The 16660-nt window shown below is 41.2% G+C and overlaps 1 protein-coding gene across 3 annotated transcripts in view; it reads left to right on the forward strand.

Annotated features, from left to right (window-relative positions):
* The first annotated feature begins 445 nt into the window (after positions 1 to 445).
* The window catches only part of fam13a (family with sequence similarity 13 member A), a 56435-nt gene continuing 40220 nt past the window's right edge, over positions 446 to 16660 (forward strand). For 2 of the 3 annotated variants that reach the window (XM_084384069.1, XM_084384068.1), the window contains exons 1-7: positions 448 to 688; positions 5647 to 5836; positions 6815 to 7024; positions 9910 to 10087; positions 12507 to 12654; positions 15079 to 15162; positions 16083 to 16169. In XM_084384069.1, the coding sequence (XP_084240195.1) occupies positions 662 to 688; positions 5647 to 5836; positions 6815 to 7024; positions 9910 to 10087; positions 12507 to 12654; positions 15079 to 15162; positions 16083 to 16169 (924 nt within the window). In that variant the 5' untranslated portion in view covers positions 448 to 661. Of the gene's footprint in view, positions 689 to 5646; positions 5837 to 6814; positions 7025 to 9909; positions 10088 to 12506; positions 12655 to 15078; positions 15163 to 16082; positions 16170 to 16660 lie in introns of all 3 variants that reach the window. The other variant, XM_084384067.1, reaches the window with a different exon arrangement.

The following is a 16660-nucleotide window of genomic DNA, read 5'->3' on the forward strand; positions in this document are numbered from 1 at the left end:
AAAGTTTATTTATTGCCGGAAAGTTATTTTTGATCCTTGAGTAAATTTAATATCAGATACTTTTACTCAAACACTATTTAAATGTGTACTTTTACTTTAGCAGAAGTAATATTTTAGCACAATATCTTCTCCTTTACTCAAGTAAGACTTTTGCAACACTGTCTGTCAGCACGTCTGGCCAATCTTTTCCAGTCCTCACTGCGCACAAGCTCCCTCCTCTTTTCCTTCCCTCAGCTGCAGACAGATGACTCCTGCAGGCACACATTTAAAGTTTTGGGTTTTAACCCCTTAATCACATGACCAGGCCGCTCAGCCAATGGGAGAGCACGGCTCAGATTTCAGCCTAGGAGGAGAGAGGGGAGTATAGAGGGAGGAAGAGAGAGGCAGAGAGACAAGCACTAATCTGTGCTCATGAGTTGGACAGCCTGCCGGTCCTGACAGCACTTCCTCACACTCTCTCCTGACGTGGATTGTCTGTATTGTGTCTTGTTTTGGGAGTATTTGGATGGCACGTTTTAAGGTGAAAGGGATTCCCACCAGAGGGAAAAGTCCAACAAGAGTGTGTCCTGGAACAGAGTGAGGAGAAGAGGAGGAGGAGGAGGGAGGACAGCAGTAATTTTCCCCTCATCTTTGCCTCCGCAGGCGTTTCTTCTGTGGGAGAATGGGGGCTGGAGCTCTGACCATCTGTGTGAGTAGAAGCTACAAAGCTTTGAGTTGGCTCAAAGTCTTCCCATTCAACCTGTGATTAAGGGCTGAAGAATGCATGAAGGGACTGTGTGCTGCTGTTCAGTGTGTTGTGACGGTGTGTGTGTGTGTTAAATGTTCTAGTACACCCAAGTGGCTTTTTAAAAATGTCTTGGACGGACAAATGTCTTGTTAATTCTCCTCAAGCTTCGCCCTCCTCAATTAAACTTCGCTCACTAACCACCGGCATCAAGATGAGTCCTTTCACTTGCAGTCCTAACAGAGAAAGCTGATTCCCTGCCAGCCAGCACTTGTTTAAGTCTGCCATCTTTGTATAACAGTGTAACAGAAAAAAAACAGGAATAAATATACATGGTAAGCTTCATGTTTCCTGCTCATTTTTTCCAAGCAACTTTTTTTCCCCCAATGAAGTCACTTTCCACAAAACTTCCTCAAAAGAAAAAGTATTTTTCTGAGAACTGAACCTCCTTTAACGGTCTAATTTCTTTCAAACTGCATGACCGGCACTAGTTTCTCTGAGCTGAGCAGCTGTTGCTTCTGGTGCCTGTGGAGCTTTTGCTACCAGTTGCTTCAGCGGCCACCCACATAGGGACAGAGTCAATGGGGAGGGAGAGGGTGGAGGGCTGGGAAAAAGAAGGGCACATGCTTGGGCTTGCTTATCTTCCTCATGAGCAAGTTAAAGACACAGGAAGATGGTCTTGACTGTAAACCATAACCTCTTTTAAAACACGGGCTTGTTTACCCCACTTAGCTACACAAAACATTTCAGAAAAGTGTCTCAAAGTGTTAGAGGTGCTTCTTAAGAGGAGAGGGCAGACTTCCTTTTGCTCCCAGAGTCTCTCAGTTACCCCCTTGACAATAGGTTTCTCTCTCACTGTCAGAAGTTGTGGTGTGAAAAGTATTTTAAGGATGGGGGAGGGGAGCAGGAGATGAGGATTATTAGGCTAATCACAGCAGACTGTCCCGGATAACAATAGAGGCAAATGGGTACCACCAGGAAGTGTTTCCCTTTAATCGTGGCTGTTTTAGCAAAGGGAAAAACTTAACTTTGGCTTGACTGCAAACACCTAACACTAACACTGAATATGTAACTATAGTGTAATTACTGTGGAAGGGAGGCTGAGAGGGAGGGGTGTGATGTTTCTATGTGCTCAGTTTATCATCACTTCCATACAAACAAAGTGACAAAAGCACAAGTATGTGTTTACAAGGCAACCAGCTCACAGCCGGGGTTTAACGTGTCCGACACTACAGCTCTACTCTGATGTGAAGGTGGGAACACAGATGACATATACTGTCTGCAAATTGGTCTTCTCAGATTTACATTCTTGTTTTCTATAATGCGATTTAGATCAGGTGATCTTAAATTATGGTTAAGCAGTTATCGGTGGTAAACTTTTTTTTTTAGAGTGATGCAGGGCTATCAAGTCTGTTATTGGATCAGTCTTGATTTAATTAAAGGGGACTAAATGGCCTTGGCAGAGGTATGCGCTCTACTGAGTGCCATTCTAGTTTTAGATACGTTATTGTTAATCTATCTGAATTAACCTTAAATGTAAAATGTGACAACCAGGTATCAACTTGTGAAATGTGTCATGAACACACACCTGTTAACATAATATATGTTTCTGTGCATAGCTCAATGCCAAGAAACAAGGTTGTGTGTGTGTGTGTGTGTGTGTGTGTGTGTGTGTGTGTGTGTGTGTGTGTGTGTGTGTGTGCGCGCACACTAATAGTAAAGACAGATTTAGGGGACATCTGTTCAGGCCTATCACAGTCAGACCTAGCTCAGACCAGCTTAACTCTTAAACACCTGCATGAGTCGTAGTACTACTACAGTGCTGTGACCTACTAACATTATTACCAACAACAGACTGTTACACCTGTACAGAAGACAACAAAACTGTATGATCAGTTCATCTTAAGTTATATATAGATTTTTAAAAATGCAGCTAACTTTAAAAGTCTGTATTTTAAGATGCCTGCCTGCATAGAGAGGTGGATCAGAATCACAACAATAATCTGCTTGATATCTTCAGAACAGTTTGAATATATATGTATTTGCAGAAATGACAGCAGATTTTAGATTTCAGATTTCAGATTTGTGATATGAGATATTAGATTTTAGCTTGGATAACTTTACATTTTAAAATGTTTGAAATTCTTGGGTCTATTTATTATAGATTTTTTTTATGAAAATTGTCTTTATGAACCTGTGATAGTGCTGAAAGTTCAATAAACAAACACATTTAAAAAGTAGATACATAGATTTCAGGATAATCCCTTCTCTATCATACAGCTACATGAATATTGAATGAATTATGAAGTTGTGCTTGATTTTGTGTAATTAAAAATAATCTCTTTCATTTATAACTTTTTAAAACCTCTGACTTATACCGACTGCTAACGTCTCCTCGCACTTACCGACCTAGCTAGTCTATTTTTCTCAAAATACACTGTGTCAGTGCAATTTATCCATGTAGGTAATGTAATTTGAAGTGTTTTTAAATACTATTTGACATTCATCAGGAGGGTGAAATCGGCATATTTCACGCACCTGTCAGACAGAAGTGCACAAATGAGCACCATGAACTCATTGCCTGTACAAGCTTCTCAAATGCATGTTGTATTAATGCTGCCAGAGCATCTGCCATGGTAAAGATCTTCTCTCCTTAGCCATGTCAGCACCATCTGTGAGGTGGGTTTAAATCAGCTGACCCGAGCGTGGCACATGTACCCTGGACCCATTCTGTCTAAACAATTGGCCACACGGGGGATAAATCCAGTGGCACTTCCTCCTTCCAGCACTGTGACACTGCGTGGACCTCACTGTGATGAAATCATAGTCGGAGGGCCTCTCATTTCACTGTGGGTCAGTTCACTCATTTGAAGCAGTGAACTCTGGAACAACGGCATGTCACATGGCGCAGTCGTAGCTATGGATACAAGAGTGAAACTTGCTCTGAATCTGTGCAGGAAGTCTTTTCCTCCTCACCCTGTCCAAATCGTACCTCTCTTTTTACTCCTAGTGCTGAATACACAGAGACATAAATGCATTTTGCTGCAGTTAAATGTGCCAAACAAATCAGCGATTCACCCTGGAGTCTAATGTTGGCAGAGATGTGTGTGTACACTCAGTGTTTACACTCGGAGGGAGACAATGGGAGTGTGTGCTGTACAGTCTGTGCATCTATAAACAGAGAGAGACAGCATGTGGCACTATTTGCTTTGTCAAGTTATCAGATGAGACATGAACAGCTGGTGAATTAAAACCACTCTATATGAGCTGAGACTCTGGTTCACAAGGTGTGTCCGCTGAGGAGACAGGGCTCAGCTATTAGAGCTATTAGCTATTATGATGGAAAGTAACAAGTACATTTACTCAACTACTTCTTTTGCTTTAACATGTCATTATAAAGTGAAATAAATGTAAATGTTGATTGCACAATGTTGTGGCTATAAAATAATGATTGCTATGAACATATGAACATTGCTTTCCAGCCACTGGGCACATCATTTCCTTGGAAAATTTCTATCTGCTTTCACGTCACCATTATAGACTACAGGAATGAATAATCTCACGTTTTGTTTATAATACCACTTGAAAACACTAGGGCGTGGGAAAGTTGTCTGCTTTCACTTTAAGTACAAGATTGAGATGTCTGTACTTTACTCAAGTAGTTAAATTTAGCGTCTGGATGCAACTAGAACATCTGTGGCTGTAGTTGTTGTGGTGTGTTCCCGCACCGTTGGCACAATTCAGCCCTTGACAGCAGCTCGTTTGGCTGATTGAGTGTGTAGAATTGGTGGCGGATGATGATCCTGTCGGTGAGAGAAACCACTCTGACTGGTTGTTCAGCAAAGTGAATCAGTGCATGAGAAGAGAAACTGAAAAAGAAAGAAAAAGGGCCTGTAGTATCCAAATTCTTCTTCTCTTCCAGTCTGAGACCATACAAGCTTGTTGGCTGCTGGCTGCAGTCTTTGAGGTGTGTTCAAGTTCAGCTTTTTGACAGTGAGACACACAATAGTCAGGCTTTGTAGCCATTAGTTCTTCGGTGTTGGTTTGGTGCGTGAGGGCCCTTACATGTAGGTGTTGCCGGGCCAGCTAACAAAACAAAGAACAAAGATCCTTGGAGTACAACACACACAAGAGGGAGTGTAACTTCATTCTCTGCACAGGACACTGTTACTCCACTGTATCTTTACATAGCAAGGAGTTTGTTGCTGTATTAATTTTCAAAATCTCATATCCTTTATCCTGCACCAAAACATAAGTCGTTGTCAGAGGACAAGATGGTGTCATGCACAGACCCACAATGCATCCGTTTTGTTTTCATTTACCTCTTCTTTCTGGTGCCATCTGAAAGGCACTACAGAGCCTCAAAAGCCTTCCTAGTAGCTGCTGAGTACTTTTTTCACATTTTTCCTTTCCCCCACTGGATTGAAAGAAGTTTCTGTTCGGCTCAGCCAACTCTTGCTTGGTACACTCTCCGTTCATACGTGAGCTTCATAGACTTCCCAAAGGCACACAGTGGTTTCTCAGAAAGCTTTTTAATCTGCCAGTCTTTGCAGGCATTTAAACTGAATATCATAGTTGTTAATATTAGCTGTGTATCACCTCACCTGAACATACACCTGTGTGTGTGTCTTCATGCATACGTCTATTTGTGCAGGTGTGCGTGTCACTCTGACGATGCCTTTCAGCAAAGGTGTTGCGTGGTAACTCTATATTTGTCGTAGCAACACATTGCACTGCCGGCCCTCCCAGCTCTCAGAACACACTGGCCTCAAAGTACATGACACTACCACTGCAGGAGGCTTTTAGTCTGTGGAGCAGAGCTGGCCTCTCTCCTCCAGGACAGGTGTCTCCGTGCTGTCTTACCTGATGCTCCAGCGCTAGTGTCAGCGGCTGACTGCTGCTCTCTGCTCTTTTCCCTCCAGCACAACAAGACAGCGGTGCAGGTTAAAGAAGACATGAAGAATATGGTGCAGATACCCATACTGCGACAAAGGATGGTCAAGCACACCAAGTTGTTTGGAGCGTCCCTGTTTGAGCTGCAGCAGAAGGGCCTGGTGGAGGATGGTGTGCCTCTGGTGATGCAGAGGATGGTGGAGCATCTCCGCAAGCATGGTGAGGAAAACTTTACATTACTATTTGCAAACATGCTGCTATGTATTAGAGATTTTAATGTTTGTTTGTTTGTTTTCATTTACTGCTCTAGGCTGACATTTGTTTACATTCATTTATGATATATCCAGTAATTACAGTCTGTGGACTTTACACCTTAGCAACACCACATTACCACATAACAAGAACTTTTCCATTACTGGCAATTTCAATTTTGATTTCATGTAACATGAACGTCAGCATTGTAAATTAGAAAATTAGATATCCAAAGTTACAGCTTCCCCCATTTCTCATCCCACCCAAACACAGAACAAGTCAATGAAGTGACTTTCTTAGAAATAGAGTAAAATATATACCTATACGTATAAATATTTTTTTAAAGGCCAATGTTATAAAAAAGAAAAGAAAATAGACGCAATAAAATACTTAGAAAGTTCATTGTCATTAATCCTATGTAACATAACCTACAGATATGGTACTCGATGTTGACCTACTTTATCATCTTCCGTAGTTCTTGTGTTTGACCACTAGATGTCAGCACAAGGAAGTGGAACATGGCTACTGCACCTACAGGCCTTTCAAAGTATGATACAGACAATGGAAATATATTTGATATCATACAACTAACTGTGTCTGTTTTGGTACTTCATTACACACACAGTTAAATTGTGGCCAGTTCCATATGCACCTCCAAGGCTGACATTATTATTACTTCAGACTATCTCTCCTAGCTATTATTCTTTTTTTTTTTTAAAGATGACAGTCATTTTCTCCTGGAAAAAAAAGTGACAGACATTTTAAAAACAAGCAAATAAAGCCTAATCTAAACTTTTAAATGGCTTGATAATAAAAACACTTTTAGGGGAGCATCTTATTTTATTCCATCCATCAGCTCTATTGAATATTTGACTGATAGGCTGGCTCATGAGTTAGCGGTAAGTGAATGATACAGTTAACAATATTTGTCTGATTTTCCTCCAGCCTTGCATCAGGAGGGTCTGTTCAGAGTGAATGGGAATGTGCGTTCTGTGGAGACCCTGAGAGAGCGGCTGGAGAGGGGAGAGCACGTGGACCTTCTGTCTGAATCTGACTCGTGCACGGTGGCCAGCTTGCTCAAAAAGTACCTCAGAGACCTGCCAGAGGGTCTGGTGGACTCAACAGTCCAGCAGGCACTGATACATCACTACCAAGGTAAGTGAAAGTAGTTTGTGTCAGATTACACAAAAAGAGACCCAAACGCAAGACACACATGCAAGCAGGTAGCTAATGGAACAAAAAGCAAGCTTTATCAAATAAAACCAACTTCTAATAAATCCAAAATCCAGAATCCAAGAAGCTGCAACACAAGGAAGGCAAAAGGCAGATAACAAAATCAGAGAAATCCAAGAAACTAAAGCGAAAAGCAAAGTACAAACCAGAAACACACCATGGGGAGATGGGACACGCAGACACAGGAACAGACCGAGACAAAGAGAGCAGAGCACACAGAATATCTACACAAGGGAGGTAGGGATGATTGGACACAGGTGAAACACGTTAGGGAGGGGCAGAAAATCAAAAAGGGATGGAGTAGAAGGTGAGAAATGACACAGGAGGATATAACTTCAAAATAAAACAGGAAATAATCAAACCACAAACTCAAACTATGACAGTTTGCTTGTGTTACAACACCTACTTGTCCCGATTCTGTCGTATCTGCCTGTTTGGCATGAATTACTCTACCAGCTCGAGTAGATCAGGTTTCCATTTTTACAAACTTCATGTGATCTCAAATCCACAATTTGATATTAACACCATCACAAGTGTGGTGAATATCTAGGTCACGGCCGTGGTCACGGACGATAAGCAAAGCTATATTTAGTGCCTTAAAACTGTTTAAATATTTATTAGCACTGCAGTCGTCTGCACCAGGCAGTGCAAATAAAGGTGTGTGTGTGTGTGTGTGTGTGTGTGTGTGTGTGTGTGTGTGTGTGTGTGTGTATGTTGGTGTGGGACAGAGAGAGAGAGAGAGAGAGAGAGAGAGAGAGAGAGAGAGCGGGAGAGTGTCTCTGTGACTATAAATGTGATGGACCTCATATTTCTGGCTCGAATCTTGGAGGTCATAAAAGGTAAAGTGAGTGATTTGGCAGGGGGAGTGTCTGCGCTCGCTCTCTGCTCCCCTCACTCACTGGGTTTAATCTGTTTAATGGGAGAAGAGTGTACATTTTGACTGCACTTTTTGTTTTGCCCTCACAGACCTCATAAATATCAGGCCATTATTCTGGGCCTACAGCCAAACACTGCATTAGAAAACCGCCCTGTGGCACAGAGCTCGGCCATAACCACCGGATGAAATGATTTTGGTGTATGTTATAAAATTAGTTTGGCCTCTCTGCCAGTATTTGACGAATTTAAATAAAAGATAAATGCAGTCCATTTACAGTTTGGATGTGAACAGTATATTTGTGCTGACTGTTGTCCATCAGTTGAGTTAACAATGGCTACACATCTCAATAAAGCCAGTAAGACTTAAGTGAGGCTGTGACCTGAATTAAACAGTAAACCAAAGTCCCATCGAGCTTCATAACATTAGGGGCTCTATAGTCACTGATTTACCAGTCAGTTAATACATTAAGTTATTCAAAACAACTCAAACATTTGCTGGTTACAGTGTCTCAAATGTGACGAGTTTTGCTTTTTTTCATTTCAATGTTATTGTAAATTCAAACTTGAATACGCTTGAGGGTTCTTGCCAAACATAGACATCACGTTGAGCTCTGGATAGTTGTGATGGATAATTCTCATTACATTTTGACATGTTAAATCCCTAAATGACTATCCAGTTAACTGAAAAATAATTGACGGCTAACCGCTGAGGGTTGTCACACTGCCCTGAGGCTTCCAAGAAAATTATACTATTTGCAAAATATTCTGTCTCAGTTTTTTTGTACATCGTACTTTGAAGTGGCGGACAAAAACAGAGATGAGTATCCGATTAAAATATTAAGAGCGACTGATTCAAAACTACTTGCATTCCTAATATTTGCAACAGCTACTCAGAATATATAGACAATAAGCTATGAGTAATATTGATATCAAATAAGCATCATAGTATTATAAGCCCCATCACTAAACCTCCAGTTTCCAACAAGTCAAGAGCATCCATAAGACATTTGAACTTATAATTCATCATACGTCACATCTACAGTGTTTTTTGACTGTTGATGAGGTCGTCAGAAAGTGTTGTGTGTTAATGAGCGTAGTCGTAAAGCATTATGACCATGTTATCATACACCATGAATGCCACCATAACCCACTATAGTTGTGGTCTTCCTAGAAAGTGTTGCTGTGGATTTTATTCCCATCCCTCCAAATGTGTGTGTGTTTGTGTGTGTGTGTGTGCACTAACCTGTAAAAACTTGATGATGAAAAGTATAAAAGCGCCTCACAAACACACACACACACTGTTACCAAGTGCTTAAAATGCATCTGCTGCACTCTAAACTTAACCTGCTTGAACTCGATCGCTCTAAGCCATTTCCTCCCACCTCCTACACACACACTCTATTTACTCAGATGTACACACATGCCCACCTTCACGTAGACGCACGCACGCACAACGTTTGCGTCACTGATTCATTCGGGATCAGTAGCCATAACCGTTTATCCAACGCTGACCCAATTATGCACCCCGAGTAATAGCATCAACATATTTGCAGGCTCTTTGCTCTAATGCTCACGTATTACTAGTTACCACAACTCGAGATTAGATGTTACGAAGAGCAGGTGCATGGAGCTGCCGCTACCTGCTTGAGCCCAGCTGTTAAACTATTTACTCCATTACGGATTTGAAAATGATTCACCAAGGAGTCTATTTATTTTTCAGGGTTTCTTCCTCCAAAGTTAAGCAAGGTGGTCGTGTCACTCATCACTTCATTCCTGGTCATTTGATTGTGGGTGCAAAGACCAGCAGAATATTAACGTTTTCAGTTTTCCTGAACAGAAAAAAAACAGTGAGTGTAAAACATGAAATGTAGCGGGATGGTTCAGAACAACCTCTGACCTGTTGTGATATCTTGTTGTGTGTCTGTCTGTAGAGTGCGGTGATGATGTCTCCTGGTCAGATATGAGGGACCTGCTCCAGCAGCTTCCTGATGTCCACTACAGCCTCCTCCGCTACCTCTGCCACTTCCTCACCCTTGTGGAGTGCAACCACAAGGAAAACCGTATGACTGCCCTCAACCTCGCCACTGTGTTTGGACCCAGTGTCTTCCAGTGAGTTTTTTACGAGTCAGATGTGATAGACGGTTTATCTTTGCTTTATATCCTTCACATACTGCACAACCAACAATGATTAGTGAAAATGTATGCACTGTGACAAGCTGTAAACACAACACGGACACACCGTATGTTATATTGATATGGTGTCCAGCAGATATAAAGACAGATACACAGCTGACCTGGTGAACCCAAGTCCAATATCCGCTCTCCTTCAGCTCTGTTTTGGTCTCCGCCAACTCTTGAAGGAAATGTCTGGCTCTTTAGCTGCTGAACGCTCCACTGTGTTCCAAAGCTAGTCGCTAACTTTGCCTGTTGTTTGGTGCTGGGACCGTAGAAAAACAGGTTGATGAGAGGGATCCGATTGTTGGCCAAGAAAACAAAACAATGAGCTGAAAGAGACTAAAACGTCCCCTAGAAGAGCTGTAAAGATAGGTGATAAATCTTTATGGGTTTGTCACTCCAAGCGACACCTTCCACATAACACACATATATTTTAAAAATATCGGATAGTGCAGCTTTAAGGATTGTTGTGCTGTGAATTCTGAAAGCCTGAGATTGTGTTGCGAACCCAGAAATATTCACATGTATCATTTAGAGACAGAGTAAACAAGGCATTCCTAATTTTATTTTGTGCCCAGTATTCTTTATTTTTGTGTATTATTCCGCCTTAGTTTATTGGTTAGACAGAGAGTATGATGATAACAAGTCATCAGTGAACTGTGTGTTGGTTTTTTTTTGGTTTTCTGTCATTCTGATGTGTGCAACAACTGCTGCGTGTGATAAAGCGACAACAGTAATAGTTACAGCGCGGACAATCAGAGATCTACGAGCATAGTCATTTTGAAATGCTAAAGGTGTGCCAGTCAAAGTGTAAGCGCCTTAACCTTGTATCATTATCTCGCCTACAATCCAATTATCAATCACCGGGGTTAGGATTGAATTAACGCCTGAGCCTGACATTGGTTTTAATGAGTCACACTCAAGGGCGAATGAGGCCACTTGACTTAACATACCAAATTTATTCATCAAAGCATGCAGTCCTTTACACAGACTTTCATCAGCGTTCATTTCCTTGAACATAACTCACATTCCTGAAAGTTTTTGGCAAGTTTGAATTCAGTTTGACCTTCACGAAATGTGTGATGTGGTCTTTAAATAACAGAGGAGAACAATATGCCTTTGTATAGTTACAGTTAAGACAGCTACAACTGAGGGACTCAGTCATCTTCCCTCTATTTGTGTTAGTGAGTCAGATATCACACACAGGTTTCATCTGTCAGAGCAGTTGGATGGGTTGAATGATTCCACTCTAATAACACGCAGGACATACTGAGACAATGAGCCTGAAGTCAAGATTTAGCCTACAGTCTCTGGTAAATTTTGTCACAAAAATTTGCTTTTTTTTGTAAGTTTTCGCTTGTGAAAAGAATAGATGTCTTGGCATGTTTTCAGAATGGGAGATATGTGGCCAGCAGGTGGTGCTGTAGCTTATTTAGTGAAGATAAAATCATGACAGTGTAAATATCTGCTAGTGATGCTTATTTTTACATTAAATGACGTCGCCCATACATTTCCCATTGATGTCAACTCCCCTTTTGATCCTTATTCCCCTCTGGTATCAGAAGTCTGATATTATTTTGATAAAAGGTCCCAAGCTATAGGTTAAGACCACTGGCTGAGATCAGTGAACGATTTTGAAGTAAATGTCATACGACATATGAGAAACAGTTGACGGTGATGTGTTTTCAAAAGTTAATATGATGTTCGTGAATAAATGATACCTCAGTGGCTCATGTGCCTCCCTGCAGCTGCTGATCTAAGTACCTCTGTCCTCACCAGTCTATTTTTGATAGGCTTACTGGACAGCGAGTTTCAAATTATGCTGGAACATTTTGACCCACTGTTCTCCAGACTGGTGACTGGTGGGCATCTCCAGTAATAAACTGGGGTGTTCAGGCCGGAAAAACCCTGCCTGATAAAAAGAGATCCACTCCCACTGAAAAGAAAACAAAAGAGAAGAAGAAACTGTACTGACTGGATACTCCCTCACACTGTACAACCTGTTCTCTTCATCAGAGGCTGTACTGTGCGTGTGTGTTATATAATTAGGCCTACAGTTAGGCCTACAGCCCAGTGTAGATCTCGCACAGCTGTTCATTGGCATCAAACATCATACAGGGATTAGCAGGGAAGCAGAATTCTGTCCACTAACTGCTGATTAAATGTCAATTTCTGTATCAAAATCACTGTCAATTAACTTCGATTCTGCAAAGCGAAAGAATAAAATGTGACAGAATTAACAAATCCTTCAATTAATTTACCGTCGCTGTCATGATTTGAATTAGAATTTTGTGAAATCTCATCTGTTTAGTACAATTTTTTAAATGTTTCTTCTCTCCTCCCTCTTTTCCAGCGTGTCTCCTGGTTTCGAAGCAATGAAGGACCAAAATATCTGCAACAAGATCATGGTCAAGCTCATCCAGAGCTACGGCAGTATATTCGAGAGCGACAGAGACAGAGAAGGCTGCGCGGAAGAACAGCCCACCCTTATTATTGTCAAGGTGTTGTATACTCATGGATATCAGGAACACCAGATGCTAATGTTTGTATGAAATAGATCAGTGATGGTGGTCTGTACGATGTAGTGAATCCGTCCTGAATCTGGTAAGACAGCTTAGTGTGAGTCACATGTTGTGCCCATGCTTTTCAAACAGTATGAGTTCCTCTCTGGCCTGTGACCTCACCCTCAGTGCCGATCCACTTGGAGGAGTGATGGTTTATAAATACAGGCTTACATAATGTCGAGCTAAAATGGATTAAACTATTGATCTTATATCACAGCCTCCCAGGGACCACTCCTCCACAGGTGGCTGTTTTGAGTCTCTGGCTGTTGATTTATATTTCCTGCCTTGATGGTTGATGTCTTCATTGATTAGCTGGTTTGTCTGGTCCGCTGGTTTTCCTGGCGGCATCTTGCTGAAGCATCTGTAGCTACCCGGGGAAAATGTGACAGAAACATCCCAAGCAAAACACAGCAAACCACCCACTTCAAAGTCTTTATGTCATATGATCCCAAATTCTGGTCTCATATTTCTTAAAATACATGAAGAATTGTGTGAATAGATTTAGATTATTATTTATTGCTAAGACAGTTTCACTTGTTTTATGAGTTACAAATGCACAGCTGTGTCTCTAAGGTTTTAGAAATACTGAGGTAGTTAGGCTGTCCAAGTTTCCGCTTCCTGAGGAAAATGTTGACACTTTATATTCTTTTTTTTTATGAGTGAAGAGGTGTAACTACATGGGAAAAATGACACAAGTGTAACAAAGGTATAACAACAAGAAAATAAGACATAAACATAGACATGATGGGCAAATATATAGATGGTCTGTCATCAGGTCTTCACAGGCTAACCTCAAGCGAACTTATCACAGACAGGCAGAGAATCAAAGCTGTGGGCTTTATCCCGTGATGATGCTAACTGAGACTCAGACTGCATCTGAAAATCCATACCAACTTAAATAGCATGTGAGATTTTTTGTGTGTGTCCGAAACCTTAATATGAAACCAATAGTTTGTGAAGGTTATACAGTTTCCAGGAAAATATTCAAGCATGCAAGCACTGGACACTGAAAAGACATACATTTCCCACACTGCAATCCAGTAATGACGACGACATAACAGACAGTGACAAAAAGACAGCAATATATATATATATATATATATATGTTTATATATATATATATACACTACTGTTTATTCACACAAAAGTATGTTGAACAATAGCACACATATTGGGTATGTAGTTCACAGTATGTGATTTCGACACAGCAACACTAACCGTCCAAGCTCGCGTGACATTTTTTAGTATCATTTTAAGACTGTAGCGTAAAATCGGAATGAATGAAAGTTTGTTCAAGTGCAGTAAAGACGGTGAAATGGCTGAATATTTACTCCTGCAACAGCTGCAGTTTGTGTGACTTTCTGTCAACTGTCATATCACGGATGAAGTTGCAAAACTTTGGCCGAATTTCCATATTTGAAAAGACATCCTTCACCGCAGTCTAAAGCAAATGCCTCTATTTTTGATTGATGACTGTGTTATTGAAACGTGACAGGGGCCATTTGATGCCGGGAATGACTATTGGGATTTAGTTGCCTGTGGGCCTGACCTCTTCTCTCGGAGTAACTCTTCAACCATTTTTAACATCATCACGCATAGTGTCTGGTTCCCATGTGACAACTAGTGCTTACCATGCAAAATAAAACTGCTGAAGATGGTCATAACTTCAGAAATGAAGCAGCCACGTGCAGCCTGAGCTCATGAAATCCAAAGGTCCGTATTCATTGTGGCAGTAGAATACAATCCATAAACACTACTCTGACATCGTTTGATTTTTTGTGATAAAATGCCTGTGCTGTGCTGTGCAGGTCTGTAAGGGCACAGCCACATGAGACCCAGCTGACCTATAGGAAACCCCTCATGAGATTGTCTTACACATAAACATGCACACGCACACTCAAACACAAACACGTGTTTACAGGCATGCTCAGGCTCCTGAGGCCCCTCGCCTCCTGACCTTCCTCTTAATGTCTTTGATCGAGCACATATGATCACCGGTGTTGACTCTTCCTTCAGTCACAAAGTAGTGAGGTGGGAATGTTTGTGGGAAAGTGTTTATGAGAGTGAATGTGGTTGAGGATGCATATTGTCAACATGTTAAAATCTATTCTGAACTCTGTTGTTGAGGCTCGCAGAAGAAAGGCAAAAGTAGGCCACACATTAACAGGAGCTCTGAAACGACTCCCTGAGTGTGAAAAGATATTTCATGGCTACTGCATATATGAGGCTAAAGTTACAACAATAAGAAACTGGAGATCAAAGTCTCCTAGCCTCTGTCGAACTTGACTTGTCGCTCCTTTTGTCATTAGACTGTATGTCTGTATATGTGACCGTCTTCTTTACTCCTCTTTCTGTTCCCAGGAGGCACAAGTGACGGACGCAGGCGCAAAGACGCCACCTGACCACCCCGATGCAAAAACACCGACACCAGTTCCCAGGACGAAGGTGTGTGTCTGGCACTACAGCAGCACGCCTGCATGTGTGCATCTTTGTTTATGCGTTTAAGTTTCTCAGTGTACCTGTCATGGAAATCTTTGTCTGCGTCTCTCTGCTGTGAAATGCAGGGTTGTTGTTTATGCATGACATTCCTGGGTCAAACTTGCATGAGCCCTGCAAATTCCCTTACATACTCCTTTTTAACACCATCCATGTGACCTGTGTGACGTGATTAACATGACAGGGGCATGTTTTGGAAAAGCTGTTTTCTAACGCCAAAGCCTTTTTCTGTGTGCGTCAGTGTAGGTTTCTGTGAGCCTTAAAGATGTTATCAGTGTCAGCTGACTTGGGTATACCGCCTTGAATTGTAATCAGGTCACTCAGTGAGAGTATGTGACAACCTTGTTAATACGACCTTTACTACTGATATTAGAGATAAGTTATCAGTTATTCTCAGGAGCAAGTCTTTACAAAAAGCACTGTTTGGATTTGTATTTTCTTACACTTTATGATATTTTCAAAGAGTTTAGTCTATTCTTGAAATGATGGGGAAAACGTCACATGCACTGCAGGAGTATTTTTATTTTTGTACTTTAAATCTAGCAATAAAAGTGGAATTTTGCCCCCAAACTGCTACTGTAGCATAGACTTTGTCAAAATAATGATATAAGATGTAGAAAATGTTAGAAAGTAATTGCTTTAGGTTAAACTAATTCATGAGTCATGAACATAATCCAGCACATTAATTAGGATTATCTCGCAGCCCGACATTATTTCGTGCACTCAGTAGCCAGGATTGTTTTAACTTAGCTATTAACTGCATTAGTACATGCTTTCTTGTACATTTAACTGACTGTGTACTGTTAAACAAATCATTTTCTCTGCACTAATCTCCTTATTTTGCAATTTTTTTGAATATATATTCCAAGGCTGGACATAAAAACCCACGACAAAATGCAGAACCTCTGAACAAATCCTCCACTGACACTTCACAGACGAGACCAAGGAAAAGGAAGGTACAGAAAATAATGGTTTATCACTGTCGTTCATTTCTGCGATGAATTGTTTTTTCTCACCTCCCCAATAGATCCTTCCTGCTTTCTTATCTGCTGTATTGCCTCGGTGCTGCTTGGCCTGAGGCCATCTCTCAGACAGCCTCTGATGCCCGTGGCCTCGCAGCTCAGTCACATGATGTGATTTGATAAAGGCAATCTGCTGCAGGAAACAACAGCACGATTATTTGCAGTGCGAGACAAACATGGGCTGTGGTATGCTCTTCCTGCTGTGTTGTGGTATTATTACAGATGAGGTCTGCCACAAGAGCTGCATTTTGGCATGAATTAAATTACAATCAAGGACATTTCCTGTTTGTGTACATGTGGTATAAAGTGAGCTCCGGGCTCATTTTTATCAAGATCAACAAGAGAGTTGCATTTAACGAAGTAAACGTCTAAACTCTGTTTTAAAGTCGGTTACTTTGGTCTCACATAGATCCAAAATTAGGAGC

Source organism: Pagrus pagrus, assembly GCF_965226575.1.
Source record: "Pagrus pagrus genome assembly, chromosome: 2".
Taxonomy (NCBI): Eukaryota; Metazoa; Chordata; class Actinopteri; order Spariformes; family Sparidae; genus Pagrus; species Pagrus pagrus.